At 46.3% G+C, this 22233-nt stretch overlaps 1 protein-coding gene across 1 annotated transcript in view; it reads left to right on the forward strand.

The window, feature by feature from the left end:
- The first annotated feature begins 7475 nt into the window (after window positions 1–7475).
- The window catches only part of F12 (coagulation factor XII), a 79201-nt gene continuing 64443 nt past the window's right edge, over window positions 7476–22233 (forward strand). Inside the window, exon 1 of the mRNA XM_068277097.1 lies at window positions 7476–7581. Within this exon, the coding sequence (XP_068133198.1) occupies window positions 7522–7581 (60 nt within the window). The 5' untranslated portion in view covers window positions 7476–7521. The remainder of the gene's footprint in view (window positions 7582–22233) is intronic.

Genomic DNA, 22233 nt, shown 5'->3' on the forward strand with positions numbered 1-22233 from the left:
AGGAGGCTGGACACGTGAGTTTTTTCTCACAATGATCGCGCTGCCCATAGGAGAGCAGCGGATCATTGTGGGGCTTAGATCAACGAACGGGAATGGATTTTCCCGTTCATTGATCTCCGGGCGAGCGGGCGGCGGCGTGTTTACTAGCGGCGGGCGGCGTGTTTACGAGCGGGAGCGCGGACAGCGTCGGGTACGCGGAAAGTACGGATTTCTCCGTCCCTGGGGGTTAAAGGATGGAAAAAGGGACGGAGAAATTCGTACGGGCGGGGGTAAAGTGGTTAAATGTTAAAATGAAGGAGAACTAATGATAATAGAGAGAACCAATGTGGTCTGCATCTTTTGCTTCTGAATTATTTCTGATGTTAGTGACTAGGGGGTGTGTCTAAAGAAAACCCAAGGCAGATTTGCTACATCGTTATAGGACACAAAGTACTTCCTCGGTCGCAGCTTAGCTTCTGATTGGAGGAAGCTTACAGGGAACAGAGGCGGGAGCCGTGCAATGGGTAAACAGCAGGCTAGCGACAAGCAGATTGTCGCTAGCCTGGTGCTATTTTTCAGGGGGGACTGGCAGCGGCACTGGAAGGACACAGAGGCATGTCACTGTGCAGAGAACATGCCTCTGTGTCCTATAAAGATTTAGCAAATTCGCCTCGGGTTCTCTTTAAAGTGTACCACTACACAAAGAATTGAATGTGTGCATTAAACACCAAGTGAACACCTGACATATCTGGCTAAGCAAATTTGGCCTAATTGGCTTTTCATGAGGCAATGCTCATGCAAATATGCATTCGCTTTCGCATGCCAACTTATGCAGGGCCAAAAACCAATGCCGCAACGCGGTCGCGCCCTACGGGAATTAGGTCATGCTGCAATAGCACTATCCAGGAGCGCCACGGGGAGGCTTCCCAATGCCCCCATACAACCGGGGGACCGCGGGGTCCCAGGCGCTCTCACTGCCTGGGAACCACAGCAGCACCCCGGAGGGGGAGGCTGGGTGGCACAGGCAGCCCCCCCAAGTGTGGCCAGCGCCGGGGAGAGCCGCCCGGACCCACCTCCCAATAATTAAAAACAGGCACTTACCTTAACGTCCATTGCGTTCTGCTACTGAGCATAGCTTGGGTGCAGTGGCGTACCTAGGGCATTTGACACCCGGTGCTGGGTATTAAAAGACCCCCCCCCCCCCAAAAAAAAAAAAACCTGCGGCGAAAAATGGGCATGGCCATGACCAGATGAGGGCGGAGCTAAGTAATTTAAAGTGAACCCGGGATGAGAGTGATATGGAGGCTGTACCCCCAGGAGGGGGGAGCAGGGCTAGATGGAGGGGCTGTGGAGGCAGTGGTGGGGAGGGGCAACATATCCCCCCCTCCCTCACCAGGGACCCCTCCTTCTGCCTCTCTCTTCCCCCTCTAGAATTGCGGCCCCAGTATAGCTAGTATAGTTGCCCCCGATATAGCTAGTATAGTTTCCCCCAGTATAGCTGCCCCCAGTATAGCTAGTACAGTTGCCACCAGTGTAGCTAGTATAGTTGCCCCCAGTGAAGCTAGTTGCCCCCAATGAAGTTAGTATAGTTGCCCCAGTATAGTTAGTATGGTCGCCCCAGCCAGTATAGCTAGTATAGTTGCCCCCAGACAGTATAGCTAGTATAGTTGCCCCCAGCCAGTACAGCTAGTATAGTTGCCCCAGCCAGTATAGCTAGTATAGTTGCCCCCAGCCAGGATAGCTGCCCCCAGTATAGCTAGTATAGTTGCCCCAGCCAGTATAGTTGCCGACAGTATAGCTAGTATAGTTTAGTTGCCCCCAGTATAGCTAGTATAGTTTAGTTGCCCCCAGTATAGCTAATATAGTTGCCCCCAGTAAGCTAGTATAGTTGCCCCCAGTAAGCTAGTATAGTTGCCCCCAGTATGGCTGGTATAGTTGCCCCCAGTATGGCTGGTATAGTTGCCCCCAGTATGGCTGGTATAGTTGCCCCCAGTAAGCTAGTATAGTTGCCCCCAGTATGGCTAGTATAGTTGCCCCCAGTATGGCTAGTATAGTTGCCCCCAGTATGGCTAGTATAGTTGCCCCAGTATGGCTAGTATAGTTGCCCCCAGTATGGCTAGTATAGTTGCCCCCAGTAAGCTAGTATAGTTGCCCCCAGTGTAGGTGCCCCAGGAGGGAGAAGCAGGGCTAGATGGAGGGGCTGTGGAGGTAGCGGTGGGAAGGGGGGGAAAATCCCCCCCCCCCTCACCTGGGACCCCTCCTTCTGCCTCTCTCTTCCCCCTCCAGAATAGCGGCAACAAGTGCGGGGCGGCCGGAGGCGCATGGACAATTACTTACCTGATTTCCGCGTTCCAAGCGTGGAGCGCAGCGTCATGACGTTACAGGTCTCCGCCTCCAATGCCGCCCACTGTGCTTCCGCTAATCAGGAAGCACAGTGGGCGGCATTGGAGGCGGAGACCTGTAACGTCATGACGCTGCGCTCCACGCTTGGAACGCGGAAATCAGGTAAGTAATTGTCCATGCGCCTCCGGCCGCCCCACACTTGTCGCCGCTATTCTGGAGGGGGAAGAGAGAGGCAGAAGGAGGGGTCCCAGGTGAGGGAGGGGGGGGATTTTCCCCCCCTCCCCACCGCTGCCTCCACAGCCCCTCCATCTAGCCCTGCTTCTCCCTCCTGCTGTGCTGCTGTGGGGGGTCGTGGCGACACCCCCCTGGGTGTCTGACACCCGGTGCGCCACGCCCCCCTGCGCCATATTATAGAGACGCCACTGCTTGGGTGCAACACATTTGAAAAGGAAAGGAATGAAGCATGGGTCGCACTGAGCTTTGGAGCTCAGGGCTGGCTCACACACATCACTCCAAGGGGGGGGGGGAAGGACAGGTGCAGACAGCCCACTCCAGGGCTCACACCACCTGGAATAAGCCATCCACCACCCGCCTCCAAAGGGGGGATACAAAATGAACCACTACACAAAGATTTGAATGTGTGCATTAAACACCAAGTGAACACCTGACATATCTGGCTAAGCAAATTTGGCCTAATTGGCTTCTCATGAGGCAATGCTCAAGCAAATATGCATTCGCTTTCGCATGCCAACTTATGCAGGGTCAAAAACCAATGCCGCAACGCGGTCGCCCTGCGGGAATTAGTTCATGCTGCAATAGCACTATATCTCTTTAAAGTGTCCCTCTTTCTTATACCAAACAGTTGGGAAGTTTCGTAATACATGTCATAATGTCAATAATATCAAAGAAGCAGGATTTGCCAATACACGTCTAAAGAAACCTGGAGCAGTAGTAGACCGAGCTATCAAGAATCCATGTGGCATTCAACAGCTAAAGCATAATTATTAAAGTGTACTAGTAAGGGAAAAAAATGCCCCTGGGGGTACTTACCTCAGGAGGGGGAAACCCCTGCATCCTAAAAAAAGGCTTACCCCATCCTCTGCAGCTGAGGGGATCCTGCACTGGGACCCCCAAAGCTTTCCTTGTCAGGAGCTTGTTGGCGTGCGCACATTTTCAGAAGCAGCTCCGCCTGGGCTCCGACAGAAATAGCAGAGCCCAATCGGGTCCGTTCTAAGTGGAGAGGGACCCGATCAGGCTCAGCTATTTCCGCTGGAGCCCAAGTGGAGAGCCGCTACTGCACTGGCAGGCGAAAGTAAATATTATTGTCTGGCACGCTCCGGGCTGCCAGCGCTGGATCGGGCTGGTGAAGGAAGATGGGGAAGCCTCATTAGGATCCAGAGGCTTCCCTTCTCAAGGTAAGTTCCCCCCAGGTGCACTTTATTCCTTACAGGTTTCTTTTAACTGACATCTTTGACGAAGGGTCCTTTTACACTTACCAGTTGCTCTCAGTTTTAACTGACAGATAACTGATTTTCAAAGTAATGTCCATGTTTTTCTATGGCTCAGTTCCCACTATACACGTTTTAACTGAAAGCTTTTTCACAATGCACTGCTATGGAGAAGAAAAAACATGTTCTAATACATTTAGTGTAAAAGGGTCCTAACTAATCCATACCATAGTTACATGGTTATTGAGGTTGAAAAACATTTTACCGAACAAACATACTTCATTTCACTAAGGTCAGACAGCAAGCTGTGATTCTGTGTGCATGAGTCTGGGTTTTCTGTCCAGTGCATCCCCTGCATCCCTTTAGATGTGCTGCAGCCACCTAGTGGAGCTCTTCTGTATAATTGCATTCAGATATTTACAACTAAAGGGATACAGAAAAGCCTTTTAAAAAGTCTCCTTCTACTGCTCTGCCAGACTGAAGTCCCACCTTCCAGGGTATCGGTCCAAATCAGGGTGAGAAGCAGGGCTGTGTGTCTCTCCCTATTGGTTACCTGGCTCTCCCTATATCTATCAATATGTTACCGCATGGAGATTGTGAGCTATTGGCTGGTCAGAGCTGGAGGTAAATACCTAACACTTTTAATTGATTTACGGAATGGGTTAATCTTTCTTAATTGCAATTTCTTGACATCTCTTGATATATTTACTGCACAAGTCAGTAATTGACCTTACTCAACGGTAATTTTACTTTTCAGTGCAGTAATAGGTTTAGGGAATTGGCATTTGGCAAGGTGCTCAGTAAAATCTGCTGTTTCTTGCTTAGTGAATTGAGGCCATTGTGTCTGTTGGAAAAACTAAAGTTATTGGCATTTAACCACTCATCCAAGTTTTGCGGACCCTTCTTTTCTACGTTCTTAGAGCTTGACTGACCAGGTCCTGCATCGACGATGAGTCCTTTTGGGGTTCTGAGCGTTTGGACTTCTCCCTTTCACCTTAGTTCATAGAGCCACAAGGGACAGAACTGTACTTTTCCGTTAGCAGGGCAGCAACGCTAGGGCAAGGTTAGTGTGAGGCATATTCTGACAAAGATGCATATTTTGTCACAAACCAGGAAGTCGCTGCCCTGATAACATTTATGCTTGGCAAGACCTGCACCTCTTTCTCATACTAACCTTCTGCTGGCCTGTGCAGAACACTCTTGGTCTCAGGAGTGAAATGAGAGAGGTGCGAGGAAGATGCTGCTCATGCGCAGTAGCCTTGGCCAAAGTTCTGGTTGAGGATCTTCCTGAGGAGGCAGTGGAACACTAATGGGGATTGGGAGGATAGACTGTGAGACTGCGAGAAAAAGCCCCATGTAATAGAGTGACCAGATTTTTGTAGGCTCAACCTGGGACAGGGCTGGGGGTTTTTTTGGGGGGGGGGGGGGGTTGCCACGGCGAAAAAAAATGTGGTGCCTGCCGCTCCGAAAAATGGGCGTGGCCATAACATTCTATGGGCGGGGCTAACGTAATGATGCAACAGCGAGGCATAAGAAAGCAGTGTTTACGCCGTGATGTGGTCAATCGAGGATTCGCATCATGGGTGAGCAGAAATTGTGTGATGCTATTTAATAGTATACCATAACTCCAAAGCAGCAAACACAGACTATGACCATTAAATAATAAATGCAGCAACAGTTACCCCAGACACCACAAAATAAACGCAATGGGCAACATGTCAGCACAAAATAAACGCATTGCGGGCAACATTTCAGCACAAAATAAATGCAATGGGGCAAACATGTCAGTACAAAATAAACGCAATGGGGGCAAACATGTCAGCACAAAATAAATGCATTGCGGGCAACATTTCAGCACAAAATAAACGCATTGCGGGCAACATGTCAACACAAAATAAACGCATTGCGGGCAACATGTCAGCACAACATAAATGCATTGCGGGCAACATTTCAGCACAAAATAAACGCAATGGGGGCAAACATGTCAGTACAAAATAAACGCACTGCGGGCAAACATGTCAGTACAAAATAAACCCACTGCAGGCAAACATGTCAGTACAAAATAAACGCAATGGAGGCAAACGTGTCAGTACAAAATAAACGCAATGGAGGCAAACATGTCAGTACAAAATAAACGCACTGCGGGCAAACATGTCAGTACAAAATAAACGCAATGGGGGCAAACATGTCAGTACAAAATGAACGCAATGGGGGCAAACATGTCAGTACAAAATAAACGTACTGCGGGCAAACATGTCAGTACAAAATAAACGCACTGCGGGCAAACATGTCAGTACAAAATGTACGCAATGTGGGCAAACATTTGACCTGGAAAAAAAAAAGCATTTACTTACCTGACATAAGTCAGCCGGCCGGCCTCTGGTGTGTGTGCGCAGCTCCCCGGGCTCACAGGCAGAGCAGGGCTACGGCAAGACGGCGTCCGGAGGCGGAGCCCTGTACTGGAGACACAGATAGTCTCCAGTACAGGGCTCCACCTCCAGACGCCATCTTCCCGTAGCCCTGATCTGCCTGTGCCTGCCGGAGGAGGACAATGCAGGCTGCTGGAGCGGGGCTGCGGGGAATGAACTAGCGCAGCGTCTAGGAGACGCTGCGGCTAGTTCATTGTACGGTGGCCAGAGTCCCGAGGCCGGAACGTCCCGCTGCTAAAAGCGGGACGTTTCCCGGGACCTCATGCAGTCTGGGACAGCGCCCCCTGAAGGCGGGACGCGTCCCGGGTAAAGCGGGACGTATGGTCACTGTACATGTAAATAAATCTGAACTTTTTTCTTCCGCCTCAGGTATCACAGCAGCCATCTGTTTCACCTTGACCTTCTCACATCCAGAATCAGACAGACCATCTTCTTTGAATGTTCAGTTTCTTCAATAAAGATTGAAAATAAAAGAGCCAGTTCCTTCATTTACTACACTTCCCAAGCGGCGTTGATTTCAATTAGCGTTATCCAAAAACGGTTAAAGCAAACCTGGAATTAAAAATAAAAGTCAAAATAAACATACAGACTTCATACTTACCTCCCGCGTTACTTATCAATCTTTTTCTCCTGTCCCGCATCCTGTTTTTCCACTGGGATTGATAGAATTCTCCATCATCAATTTAGAGCATGGGGATAACCCCGTAACAGCTTCCAGGTCAGCACTCAGTTAACCTGTATTATCGCCCACTTGAGCCATAGGGAAATATGGACATCACCTTGCACATCAGTTGTCTTTTCAGCTATAACTGACAGCTACAGATATAGTGGAAAAGGGCCCTAAGTCTTTCAGCTTCCAGAGAGACAAGTACAACTAGATCTAGTCGTAACTAGAAGGAATTGTTGTTAGATGGAAATGGTGAGCTTCTTGGAGGAACTGACAGCAAGGTTAGTATGTAATATTCATTTGCAAGTATGTTTATTTTAAATCTCTTTTCCTTAGTTCAGGTTTACTTTTAGGCAGTACTTTGTGCTTTGTTTAACCAAATTTCTAAATTGTGTGGGACTGGGGACCAAAAGAAAGAAAAACAGTTTTCGCAATACTTTTTTTTTTTAAATGCTTCATATGATAAGTGTTCTATCATAATGACAATTTATTGCAAAATCCCAAACAGTAGATGGAACTAACATGTGTCCTTCAACCCCCTAGTAGTATGGTGCAGAGGTAAAGGTGAATGACCTCCTTTTCCTGTGTACAATCCTAAAAACCGTCTAACCTTTGCCTTTACCAGTTGAGCTCAGTGACTTGCTCTGCAGACACCATGAGGATTCTCTTTCTTCTACTCTTGCTGGTTTTTCTGGCCATTGCACGGGATAACCCAGTAAGTACCTTCTATCATCACTTGTAAGTGTGTATTACATTTTGTTCAGCGCAGTGGTGCTTCATCTCACCTGTATGTAGCAGACTGAATTATACTAACTTGCCTGGGGAGGTTCTCCAACAACATTGACTCACTTCATAAATAATTCACTTTGTGCCAGGGCTGTCATGTGTTTAAACTTCCTATTGGATACTTTAATAATTTAGTGCGGCATCTACAAGTCAATCCTAGGCAGTTGCCTAGGGCCTGGAGAGAGTCTAGGGGCCTGGTGGATGCTAGCTCCCACCAAATCTTAAAAAAAAAAAAAGCCAGGTGACCATCAACAGCAAAAACTGCTATCTTGCCCAGAGCTTCATTTCTTAATCCATGTATGGGCATTCTGAATCCAGACCTCCCAGACATTTCTTTTTCTATTTAGATGGTAGAGATACAGCTCTATAGCACAAATTAAGATTGTCAGCTCTGTTAAAACACAAGGCCCCTTTTACAATGTGTGTGTCTCCACACATTGCGTTGCAGGAAAACGCTGCATCCTGTTGCAGGAGCCAGGGGCGTAGCAATAGGGGTTGCAGAGGTTGCAACCACATAAGGGCTCCTGGGCCAGAGGGGCTCCAAAGGGCTTTTCTTCAACTACAGTATTAGCTCTCTAATAATGCTCATAATAATGACTTCTATAGATACTTTCAATAGTAGTGATCATTAACAGTCTGTTTCCCATCCCCTTCTTGCACCTCTGACACTGTAGTTGCCATTGGCAGGTTTTGGTGCACCGTATCAATTGTTATGTATAGAGTGCTTGGGGGGCCCCAATGGAAACCTTGAATTGGGGCCCACAGCTCCTTAGCTACACCACTGGCAGGAGCAGTGATAGGCATACGGTGCATTACTGGGCAACATGGCGCATACCCCGGATGTGAGGCATACTTTCAATGGAAAATATGTTACACAGATTTGGTCACAACGCTGGGACTGTTGCGGTGCGTTTGTATAACAATAACAATCACTCTGCAACAAATGAAAAAGAACCCCAAATGGAAGCACCAGGCAAAATGTACAAAAAGATTGGTAATCAGACAGTATATTAGTAAAGGTAACTGCAGATTGAAGCAGATCAGTTTGGGGCCAGTGGATTCAACATTGCACCAGGAAGAAAGGAACTATTAACAGGAAATGTTTCAGCATCAGTGCTGCCAGCATCCCTCTGGCTATGTTTACAATTGGGCGTTGCGGTGCAGTTTAATAGAGCTTACGTTAAACAAAACATAGCGTAACACACTGCAATTGTTTAGAGTACATCCAGTGTGATGGGATGCAATGGACTATGGTATTCCAACATGGAGCATGCAATACAGTGGCAGTGAAGCATACTTTTCATTGGCTGTATACCTCACTGTATGCGACACAACACACACATAATGTGCAATGCGTCCTTTCCTCTCTGTTGCATTCCTGTTTATACAGGTAACGCAGGGCAACTCCCCACTGTGAACCTAACCTAAATGAAACATATTTTTGTCTGTGTACTAAAGAAAATATTTATTGCTGGATTTGGTGACAATGGAAGATGGGCAACAGGATTATTGGTTACGGTTTGGCATAGATTTGCAGTTGATGTTAGGGATAGGCAGGGCCGGATTTACCATAAGGCACTGTAGGAACGTGCCTACAGGCACCTGATGATGGAAAGGCGGCTCACTCCCCTTCCCTAGTGCCTCCCTCCTTTCCTATGCAGAGTCCCAAGCGGAGTGTAAATGAGAGGTTACTTACCCAGCTCTCGGCATTCCACTGACAAGATCTCCTTTCAGTCGGAGGCACCTCGAGCTACCTGAGGGCCTGTTTCCACTAGCCACTGCGTGCGGCTGGGAGACGCGCGGTGGCACTTCCGGGTCTGCAGGAACGCAGACGAATCCTAGAAGCCGTGTCATGCACTGCTATGGGATTCGCTGCCTCCCGTGCAAAACTGTGGGCAATGTCAGCCGAATTGCTAGGGCAAGCGATTCGGCCCGGCGGCGCCATTATTTCCTATAGCAGAGTTTCCCCGAGCGATTTGCCTGCGGGGAAACTCTGTGGATTCGGCCCGGTTTCCGCGCTAGTGGAAATGGGCCCTAATACTGAGGGTAATTCTGGCTACCTAATGCTAAGAGGCACCTGTAGCTACTTATGGCAAAGGAAAGAAGGAAGAAGTGACAGCTGAGCCAGCCAGCACACTTTCAGTGCAGATCGGTGGGTGTTTGTAGGTTCATGGAGGGCAAAGTCTAGGGTACCAGGACATCTGTGCCTATAGGCTGCTGTGAGGTAAATCCAGGCCTGGGGATAGGGTACAGATAAAGTAGGTATAGTTATTAGCATTAGAAGATTAAGTTAGGCTTTGGTAATGGACTGACAAATGTTAAGAATGCAAACTGTGAGGTCACATTATTAAAATCGAAAGTGCTGCCATGCTATTTATATTTATAAGATGTTATTGAACACGGGAGTGACTTGGCTAGTGGAGCTATTTCACTCTAGTTCTGCATTGCATCTTTACCATAGAAGAGCACCACTATTCACTGTCCGATGATGCTGCAGAATAGCCAACCATCCGTTTGAGGCTGGGTGCACACATAACATAGCGTGAAAGACTGTGTTTTAAGTCATGTTTTATATTAATGTTGTGTGCGTTTTGCTGTGTTTTTACTGCGTTTTTGGGGCGTTTGCGTTATCATTTTTTTCCTTACAGCAGATGCGTTTTCTAAGCATTTTGTGTGCGTTTTAATGCATTTGCCGTTCACAAGTATGCGTTTTTCTTTTGCGTTTTATGCAAATCACTAGGAAGACAGCAGGAAATGGAAATACATCATAAAAAAATTTTTTTTCAAAAAACACATAGAAAAATACATGTGAAACACATGAAAAATGCATACCATTGTGTTTTCATTGACTTTTATTATGTGCGTTTTTGATGCATTTACGAATATTATGCAAAAAAAACAGCGTTTTTAAAACGCAGGTTAGAAAACGCATAGGCGTTTTTAATATGTGTTTTTTTTTCCTGCAGCCCATAGACTTCAATTTATGGCAAAAACGCAGCGTTTTCTGCAACGCTAGCGTTTCGGCTATGTGTGCACCCAGCCTGAACAGGTCCTGAAGTGCTGGCCATACAAGTATGCATATGGGATGCTACATTCCTAAACTACGGATTGTAAAATAATCATAGAGAAATCCAAAATGTTCATTTAAATGTTTTAAAGCAAACTGATTCAGTTTTAATGCAGTTAGAAATTCCCCACTTCCTTTTTCTATAAATAGATGAGATTTGATCAAAAACATAAGTAAAAATTATTAGTTTCATTTTGCATAGATGCAATTGTTTTATTGACTCTAATGTGCCAACACAACACCCACAATTGAAACAAATACAAACATCAGTAGTGATGATCATAATCAGCCAATTACAATTACCCGAAATTTCACATACATTTTTGCAATTATGGGCATACATAATTATGATTTGGACGTTTAATTGATTTTGTATAGTCCATTTGTAATTTTGCGTAATTTTCACATATTGTAATTTTTGCATATCTTGCCGACTTTAGCAGTTAATAGCAATGCTATCATTAAAATTACTATGTATGTTAAAGGACTTCCGATGTGAAGTCACACATCTATTTTTTACTCATCTGGGGCTTCTTCCAGCCCCCTGCAGCCGTCTGAGTCCCTCGCCGCAGCTACGGTCTTGCTGGGCGCTCGCGATGATCGCAACCCCGCTGGTGGGTTGAGTCTTCTGTGCCTGCATTCATGCTCTCGCGTCCACGTCATCTGGTGCCTACTGCGCCTGCACAGTAGTTGTTCGCAGGTGCAGTACTCGTCAGATGACTTGGGCATTGTGAGGAGGGCTGGGAGCTGCGCCCCTGTTAACTAATCTGGGGATGCAGGGAGGGGGGGGGGGCGAAATCATTCCTCCCTCCCTCTCCATGGGTCCCTCTCCTGTGTATCCCTGCAGAGTTAAGGCGCAGCAGTGCGTTTATCTGTCACCTGCAGCATGCGTCCCAGCCACCGGATCCTCTCTTCTACCTGTTTCCTAACTGAGGGAAGTAGAGAGGAGCCTGCAGGTGAGTGCTAAAGGCACCGCTGTGCCTGAATTATGCGGGGGGACACAGGATGGAAGCCCATGGAGAGAGAGAGGGAGGAATTACGTCGGTCCCCCTCCCTGCATCCCTAGATTACTCGCTGCGGCACTGCAAGGGAAACAGGAAGGATGGAGGCACTGCAGTGCCCATGCAGTTACCCCCTCCTCCCCACCCAGTGGCACCCACCTCACCCCTTGTCCCCAGCCAGTGGCACCCTCCTCCTCACCTAGTGGCACCCTCCTCCCCACCCATTTTCACCCTCCTCTTCTCTCCTTCCCAACTAGTGTCACCCTCCTCCCCACATACTACTGACACCTTCCTCTCCCCTCTTTACCACCTAGTGGCACCATACTCTTCCCCCAACCAGTAGCACCCTCCTCTCAGCCCAGCAAATCACCCAGCAAAGCCCCCAGCTAAGCGCCCAGCAAAGCCCCCAGCTAATAACCCAGCAAAGCGCCCAGCAAAGCCCCCAGCTAATAACCCAGCAAAGCCCCCAACTAAGCGCCCAGCAAAGCCCCCAGCTAATAACCTAGCAAAGCCCCCAGCTAAGCGCCCAGCAAAGCCCCCAGCTAATAACCCAGCAAAGCCCTCAGCTAAGCACCCAGCGAATACCCCACCACCCAGCAAATCGCCAGCCCTCTGCAGCCCAGCACCTAGCAAAGCTCCCAGCCTTCCCCAGCCCAGCATCCTGGCAGCACCCAGCAAAGCGCCCAGCACCCAGCCCTCCTCAGCCAGCACTGGCTACCTAATACTGATATATATGGGCACATGTCTACTTAATTCTGTTTTCTGGGGAACATGGCTACTACATTTATGTATTTAGGGTCCACTTGGCTACTTGACTATTTTATCTTGTCACGCCTGGCTATTTGATTTGTTCATTGTAAGGCACCTGGCTACTTAATTATTTTATCTGAAGGTGTGTGACTACTTAATATTTTTATTTAGCAGCATGTGACTACTTGATGAATTATCATAAGTTACATAACTATTTCATTATTTTATCTAAAGTTTATCTTAGGTTTTTCTGGGCATACCCATTATGAATAACACCACTACTTATTTTATGTACATTTGGGTCTGCCCATGACCCATCATAGCCACGCCCATGTTCCAATGCATGGTCACACCCCCTTTTTGCTGAAGCTCGCTGTGCACGCCACATATATCCAGCTCCCACGCCAGTAAATCCAGCACCTGCATTGCCCTCCCTGCCGCCTTCACAATAACATTTCTGAAGCAGCCCATGCATAGTCATGTCATGGACTGTCCTCACAATCTATTCCCTACCATAGTTATAGTTTAAAGTCTTAGCTAATTATTCTGTATTTATACAACACTGACATCTGCGCGGAATTTACAAAATACATGGGTATGTGAGCTACAAATCGGGAGGCCTCAGGCTGAAACTTCCCTGGTGGGCCCTTAGTGTCCGAGTCAGACCCTAATTGGCTGTAAGGACCAGATTGTCCACAAGCGATATCCAGGTATATAGGACAGTAAAATAAGTGATATATAAAGATAGTTACATAGTGATAGTCTGGACACCATGAAACTACTTTTGTGCTTCATGAATACAAATGAGAAAGCATTGTTATAACATAGTCTCATATTTGCATGTGTTGTTTGTCTGCCTCCATGCAGATGCTTTGCTTTACCACCCACTCAAATCATATTCAGGGGTTAGGAGAGGAAGGCAGAAAGGATTGCTTGGGGAAAGAGCTGTGTAGGTGAGCGGGCTGGAGACTAGTAATAACTTGCTTGTGGGGCTGGGAGTGCAGAAGTTGCTACTGACAGTGCTCTGCACAGACGTTTGGACCTGCTGCGTTGCTTTGTCACTATTATTATTGGCAGCCAGATGCTGCCTACTCACCCACCCACAGCAGGTTACTGATTATTCTGACTTGATTATCCCAGTGCTTAGTATTATGCTGAGGGTGGTGGAGCAGATAGCATATGGTGGATGGTGAGACATCACGTGAGAAGTCTCTATGTCTGTGTATAAGTCTTTCTCCAGGAATAGTGTGCCGATTGTGCATCGCCCGGTGCTCCCCAACAATTCTGTACTCAATCCCCACAGGCAGATAGTCATTATTTTCCCCACAGCTCACTTTTTTGCTCCTAACTTCAGCTTTGTTCTGCCTTGGTTCAGTTTGCATTGCATCCATTGCTACTGAATCCAGCTACTACTTCCCCCCTTCCTGAATATAATTGCTGTTTTCACCAATAAACTCAAACCTACATTTCCATTCTGTAGCCAACTCACCTAGCCTCTTTCTGTGAGTCCAGCTCTTGCAAAAGCCATCTTGAACAGCTGGCTTTCACTTCGGGCTCGTGCCGTTTGATGAGTTCCCAACCAGGTGGCATCTCCAATGGTCAGCCTTCTAAATGGGCAGCATGCCACACACCCATATGGTTCTCTCCCATGCCGCTGCTAACAGAATTATTAAACAGTAGTTGATGAGTGGCCAATTGGCACACTCTTTTCATATTGCCGCCAATAAGCTACTGGGCTTTGTAGTACTACAGGGGTTGTTATTGTCCCAATAAAGCTCTGCTCCAATCCAGTGCATAACATTTCGTCACCAGTGTGCCAATCTGCTGGGTGCAGCTATCAGACTGCTCGTGTTGCATCACGTCTGACCTTTGACCTCATGTTTGATTGCCATCTGGACTGACCTTGATTGTGTACCTGTTATTGCCTAGCTTTTTGGATACCAGGCACCTCCTGTGTGTGACTGTGACTTGTTTGACACCTATACATCTATCCTCAGTTTTCCATAATCCATACCAAACTTCCACTTTGTGCTTGCTAAAACGCTGTAACCTATCCTACCACCCACTCTGTGTGCTTCACCATCTTTGTCTGTCTACTGCCAGTGTGTGCACTGCCCTGCACTCCTCCACACAGAAATGAATTTGGAATGTTTAGTTACACTTCAGTTGTAATTCAGTTTCATGAGCCAGAAACTCTGATAGTTCTCAAGCCACATGGATCCAGCCCTCCACTATTACTTTGCGGGATGGCCCAGAGTACTAAACCCAGAGTTGTCCCTGTACAGTCCAGTGATTTAAAGTATGTTCACGTTTTCCTAGATGAGCGATCCGACTGAATAAGGTTAGTAAATTTCCTTCACCAAATGAAGTTATATTTTTGGTTTGTTGGTTTAACGTACAAAGAGGAAACAGTTTTGCTGACACAGTAAGGTCAGATTTAGTGTAAATTTATCAATCTGGGAAACTGGAAGATCGGGTTTGTTGACTGTAACTAGCTGTATAGATTCCTGGATGCTGAAATCTTTGTCATGCTTATCTCATACCTCATAACATTTAACATAGTCACATAGCAATAGCTCAATCTTATCTCTTGCTGTTTGCCGTTTTAACACATGAACAACCAACACCTAAGTTCTGTACTATGGAGCTTTGTGTACCATTGTTTTTTATGATGCGGTTCCCACCAATGCACCAAATTCTTGCTGCAGTGTGTGTTTTCCAACAAATGCACTCATGGGTGGTATAAAACATAGCATTCGGGTGTAGCAGAATTTCTGTAAAATGTTTTTGTCCCTGCAAGGTCCTACGTGTCATTTCACTTGATTTTTAATGGCAACAACTGTGTTTTATATATGTATTGTATTTATTGACACATCAAAACGATATACTACTTTGTGGAAACATGCAATAATCCACCTTAAAGGACCACTGTCGCGAAAATCATAAAATTTGAAATATATGTAAACACATACAAATAAGAAGTACGTTTCTTCCAGAGTAAAATGCGCCATAAATGACTTTTCTCCTATGTTATGTCCCACTTCCATTAAGTAGTAGAAGACTGACATTACCGACAGGTTTTGGGCTAGTCCATCTCTCCATAGGGGATTCTCAGCATGGACTTTATTCTTTGTAAGACACTACCTGAAAATGATTTATACAAAGATGTTGTCCAGCCTCCCTGCGCACTGTACAGTTTTTTGGCAGTTGTACGGAGCAACTGCCATTCACTAAGTGCTTTTGAAAATAAAAAAAACTTTGAGAACTGCCCATGAGGAGATGGCCTAATCCAAAACTTGACGGTTCTGTCAGATTTCTACTACTTACTGTAAGTCACAGCAACATAGGAGAAAAGTAATTTATGGCTCATTTTATTCTGGAGGAAACATACTTATCTGTATATGTTTACAAAAATTTAAAATGTTAAGATTTTCGCAACAGTGGTCCTTTAAAAAGCAATAAGGCAAATTAAAGAAATACACTGGGAGCATACTTTTTTTTTTTTTTTACTAAAATGCAGTTCTTCTAGGACTGTAATCATTGAGCTATGTAGACCACTTCACAAGTTTTTCACAAAAAGATCTTAAAGTGTATTTCAACATAAAATGCTATAGCCCTTATTCAATTCACTTTTTCTACCATGTTTTCTCCTTGGAGATAATTTTTCATCTTCTGCTTCTAAGAAAAACAATCACACAAGAGCCCATATGCAATTACATTTTTGTCCTAAGTTTTCTCCTAGATCATTTTTCAACTTCTTTTGAAAAGTAATTTCGTTGTGTTACACAATGACAATAAAGTTCTTGAATCTTGAAATAACTTTTCAGCACTTTGCAACTGAACAACTATCAAAAAGTACAGTAGATAAAAATGTATTATCAAAATCATTTTCATTTTTTTCCTGCTTGCTGGTGGTTTAAAAAGCATTTTATTTGCCCATATTGCAATTAACTTTTTCTCCTGAATTTTCTACTAGGTGATATTTTTACACCTTGGAAATATAATGCAGTATAAGGTACCAGCAAGCAAGATAATAATTTTGATTGTACTTTCCACCTTCTTTTTGGTACTTTTTTTGATTACAAAATGCTGAAAGGTTATTTGAGGCTACTTTCGCACATAACGCACTGCATAGCGGCTCGGTATGCTCTCCCTCTGCTACCATATCACAATAGCCATTAGTCTCATTGCAATGAGATGTAGTAGAAGAAGGTTTGATTGCAAATGTTCACTTCAACAAGACATTTCTCTGGATTGCACCATAATGATAGGATTAATGCATTTTCTTTCAGGTATGCATTACAGTACAAATGTAAAACATAATTTTTGGATTCCCATTCCCATCATTAGTGAGCACCTGATAAAGGTCATATGGGCCCATATGTAATCAGCTTTTACACCTGAGTTTTCTCCTAGGTCAGGGGTGTCCAGATTTTTAGGCCACAAGCCACATCGCCATTCTTGAGAGTGAAAAGGACCAAACTAGTAAAATTAAACACACTTTTTGCTGATTGCCGTTAGGTACAGTATGTCCGTGACATGTTGTCAATAAGACATTTTTATATCCCATATGCCTTTGCAGTTAGCACAGTGGCAGCTGCTAATCAGTGGCTGTTACTGCTGCTGGCATAATGGTGGCTGCTATTCAGTAGCTGCTACTGCTACAGTGGGTGCTGATAACTTACAGGCGAGCAAAGGAGGAAGCGAGCGGGTGGAATTAACAACTTTAGACAGCTTTGGGGGCCACTAGAACATGCTCAGCGGGCCACAATTAGCGCCCAGGCCAGACTTTGGACTTTCATGTCCTAGCTGATATTTTTACACTTTATTAGTAAAATGCCCTTTAAACCACCAGCAAGCAAGAACATACTCAAAATAATTATGATTGTACTTTTTTCACCTACCTTTTGGTACTTTTCCAATTGCAATGTGCTGAAAAGTTATTTTAAAGAGAAGATAAAAAATTATCTCCTAGGAGAAACCTTAGGTAGAGATGGCTCAAACCTCCAATTTTTGGTTCGCGAACCTCGAACACAAACTTCCGCAAAAGTTCGGTTCGCGCGAACTTTTGCGAACCGCAATAGACTTCAATGGGGAGGCAAACTTTGAAAACTGGAAACATTTATGCTGGCCAGAAAAGTGATGGAAAAGATGTTTCAAGGGGTCTAACACCTGGAGGGGGGCATGGCGGAGTATGATACATGCCAAAAGTCCCGGGGAAACATCCGGATTTGACGCAAAGCAGCGTTTTAAGGGCAGAAATCACATTGCATGCTAAATTGGAGGCCTAAAGTGCTTTTAAACATCTTGCATGTGTATACATCAATCAGGGAGTGTAATTAGAGTACTCCGTCACACTGACACACCAAACTCACTGTGTAACGCACCGCAAACAGCTGTTTGTGTAGTGACGGCCGTGCTGGACTGGTCCGCACCATGGCCAGAGTGCAGGCCATGACGGTTTTCAAGCCCATATGGTCGCTGGGCTGAGGTAGCTCAATGACAGAACAACAGTGACTGTCCAGCTGATCAAATTTGGTCTGTCCACAATGAAGCAACAACCTTATTATCTTGGGTGTGCCCCCCCCCCCAGAGACACTCATATAGCCGGCGGTCATTGCTTCATTGTGATACGCAACGCAAGCCCCTTCACCACGGCAAGGTAATGATCAGGAAGGGGAATTAGCACATGTACATGCCTTTTGTTTTGTTGTTGCAGCTGCAGTGTAGCCAGAAAAATGAGGCAGGCATGTACACGCACCAGAAAAATTATTATAGTGGCCGCTGCTAGCAGCGCTCTTAAAAATTCAGGAATCCACCTGGAGTCCTGGACCCTGTTGGTGGTGGCGGAGAAGGCAGTCAAGCGGCCTGCAGACAGAGATGCTGTGTGGGGACGGACTTAGTCTTGGGGCAGGCAGTCACATGGCGTGCAGGCAGAGATGCTGTGTGCGGGGACTGACTTAGTCTTCGGGCGGGCAGTAGCCCTCCGGGATCCATGCCTCATTCATTTTGATAAAAGTGAGGTACTGAACACTTTTGTGACTTAAGCAACTTCTCTTCTCAGTGACAATGCCTCCAGCTGTGCTGAAGGTCCTTTCTGACAGGACGCTTGAGGCAGGGCAAGACAGAAGTTGGATGGCAAATTGTGACAGCTCTGACCACAGGTCAAGCCTGTGCACCCAGTAGTCCAAGGGTTCATCGCTGCTCACAGTGTCTACATCCACAGCTAAGGCCAGGTAGTCGGCTACCTCCCGGCCGAGGCGTTGGTGGAGGGTGGATCTGGAAGCACTAAGGCGAGGCGTTGGACTAATGTCCGACATCACCATGAGATATATGCAGTGATGGGTATTACAAATGTGCACCTGTCACACACACAGGTACTGAACAGGTACAGTGACACTGCGTGTGCTCACGTAGGTAGGTGGGTGCACTGAACAACAGGTAGGTATATGCAGTGATTGATGGGTATTACAAATGTGCACCTGTCACATACACACAGGTACCGGACAGGTACAGTGACACTGCATGCACTCACGTAGGTAGGTGGGTAGGTGCACTGTGAACAACAGGTAGGTATATGCAGTGATGGATATTACAAATGTACAGCTGTCACACACACAGGTAGTTACTGAATGTGCTGGGCCTGGCAGTGGCACAGTAGGAATTACCAAGGGGCCAAGGTCCAGCAGCTAAGACTGACTGACAGGGCTGTATATGCAACACAAGTGTGGCTGTATATGCAACACAAGTGTCTGTGGGACACACACACAAAAAAAATAGATCACAAGAACAACATTAGCTCTCAAAAGAGCTATTGAGGATGAGGAGTGCTTTTTAGCAATAAAGATCAGAAAGAAAGAGCAACCTAAAAAGCCTAACTACGCTTTTCCTAATGTCTCTGCAGCACCTCTCCCTTCTCTAATTACTGCAGCCACCCGAGTGAGTAAAATGGGTGACGCTGCCTGCTTTTTATAAGGGAGGGGGGGGGGGCTCTAGGAGGGAGTGTAGCCTGATTGGCTACCCTGTGCCTGCTGACTGTGATGTTTAGGGTCAATGTTGACCCTAATGATGTAGTATAGGGGGCGGGTCAAACCGCGATAAAGTTTGCATTCGTTTGCGAAGGCGGACCACCGAAGTTTGCGCTAATAAGTTCGCGTGCGAACCGTTCTGGCCATCTCTAACCTTAGGTCTAGGTGCAAATTCTAATTTCATATGTAGCATGATTCCCAACACACTGTGCTGTATTTTTACTGGAATTCATACCTGAAAACACATGAGCTAATCCTGCCGTTATGGTTGAGTTCAAAGGAATTTTTGTGTTACGACAATCTCATAGTTGGTGAGAGAGTGTTTTTTGACTATGAAGAGCTATTCAACTACCTGCTGGGCGGTCTGGACGAGCTCAGCTCGTCCAGTACCGCCGGAGCCTGCCGCTCAGGCCCTGCTGGGCCGATTTGGCTCAAATAAAAAGCAGCACACGCAGCCGGCACTTTGCCAGCCGCGTGTGCTGCCTGATCGCCGCTGCAGTGCGGCGATCCGCCGCATGCAGCGGCGAAAGAGGGTCCCCCCAGCCGCCTGAGCCCAGCGTAGCCGGAACAAAAAGTTCCGGCCAGCGCTAAGGGCTGGATCGGAGGCGGTTGACGTCAGGACATCGGCTGACGTCTATGACGTCACTCCGCTCGTCGCCATGGCGACGAGGTAAGCGAAACACGGAAGGCCGCTCATTGCGGCCTTCCGTGTTACTTCTGGCCGCCGGAGGCGATTGGAAGAACGCCTCCGGAGCGCCCTCTAGTGGGCTTTCATGCAGCCAACTTTTAGTTGGCTGCATGAAATAGTTTTTTTTTATTAAAAAAAAACCTCCCGCAGCCTCCCTGGCGATCTTAATAGAACGCCAGGCAGGTTAAATCAGATACAGTACATGTAAAAACAGGAACCTGCTAATAATAACTTGAATTAAGGTACTGCGGGGTCAGATTGCTGGGACTTTTCCAACTATTCCTAGTTTTTAGGCAGCGTACTGTCCTTTGTAAATACAGACCCTGTAGTTACTGAAGCTACCATTCAGTTCTCTATACACGGCAGAGCCGGATCATCCGCAGGGCACTTCTAGGCAGTTGCCTGGGGCCAGGATAGAGTTTGGAGGCCTGGTGGTTGCTAGACCCCACCAAACCTTACTAAGAAAAGGTGACCATGAGCGGTGAGCAAAAACTGCTATCTTATCTAGGGCCCCATTTCATCTAAATCCATTTCTAATACATGGTGCTTGTTGTTACAAAGTGCCCTGCCACTCCTTCCACAGCCTCACCCTGCACATACATTTTCCAGCATTTTACATCACAATCTATGTACCAGCTGAGAGCAGCAGCAATATGGGGCACACACATACAATCAAATTGCTTGCCACCACGTGCCACCACAGGGACATGGCCTGAAAGCAACAGTTGTGCAAAATCACGTTTGTTTAACCCTTTTCTCTATGCAAAACACAATATTTATATGGTAACACTCACAGGTCAATTCAATACTGTGAATACAGAAGATAGCCTGACATTATTTTATATAATTTAAACATAATAAAGTAAAAATAATGTATTGAAGGATTATAGAAAGATGACAAAAATAACACACACACTCACATAAATAAAAGGGAATAAAATAAGTGAAGAAGAAAAGTTAATCAAGTTTCTGTCTGTCCAGTATTTAGAGTTACAGTGGGACCGGCATCATTTAAAGTAAACCTGAGATGGGAAAGGAGAGAAAATGTATACATACCTGGGGCTTCCTCTAGCCGCCTCCAGCCTGATCGCTCCCTTGCCGTCCTCCTCCGCTTCTCTGTTCATCCACAGTCGGCTCCGGTAAGTCTGCCGGTCTGGAGACAACTGTGCATACGCCACCTGGCCACAGGAGCATGACAGGAGAACGTGCATGTCCAGACTGAGCCTGCACTGACTGGCCCTGACTAGACAACTTAGTGGGGCCGATTGCAGATGAACGGAGAGTTGGCGGATGGCGTTGAGGGATCAATCAGGCCGGAGGGGACTGGAGGAAGCCCCAGGTATGTATACATTTTCTCGCCTGCCCTATCTCAGATACACTTTAAGTTAGTTGAATTAGAGTCCTGCTTTAACCTTCCTGAGACTCTCTGTCCAGCATCCACTTCTTGTGATGTTCCAGTTAGAAAGCCACTTGGCAAGAGCAATTACCACTTTTAGGTACTCTGAGCTGTTAGAGGTTATCCACACCTAGGACGTTTTCGCTATTTTTTTTAAGCGCCAGCGATTTTGAAAAACGCCTTAAAGTGCTTGTGCAATGAATCCTTATAGGACTGTTCATATCTGCGCGTTTTGTCAGCTTTCCGCTGACCAAAGCGCTGCCTGCACCTATGGAAGGTATAGGAAAAACGCAAAACGCTCACAAAATCGCTTTTGCAGTGATTGCGTTAACGCCTTTAAGAATAAATACATTGTATGTATTCTTTTCCGGGTCAAAGAGTTCACTTCCTGTCTTGCGTCAGGAAGTGAAAAAAGAAATTGCACTTTACACAAAATCGTAGCGCAAAGGTAAGCGCCGAGAGGGGGAAAAAACTCACTCTCAAAACGCATCCGTCAGTAGAGATGGCCCGAACGGTTCGCTGGCAAACGGTTCCCGGCAAACTTCCAGGGGTTCGCGATCGCGGAGAACCGCAAACTTTTCCGGAAGTTCGGTTCGCCCCCATAATGCACCATTAGGGTCAACTTTGACCCTCTACATCACAGTTAGCAGG

The sequence above is a fragment of the Hyperolius riggenbachi genome, chromosome 3 (assembly GCF_040937935.1).
Source record: "Hyperolius riggenbachi isolate aHypRig1 chromosome 3, aHypRig1.pri, whole genome shotgun sequence".
In the NCBI taxonomy this organism is placed as follows: Eukaryota; Metazoa; Chordata; class Amphibia; order Anura; family Hyperoliidae; genus Hyperolius; species Hyperolius riggenbachi.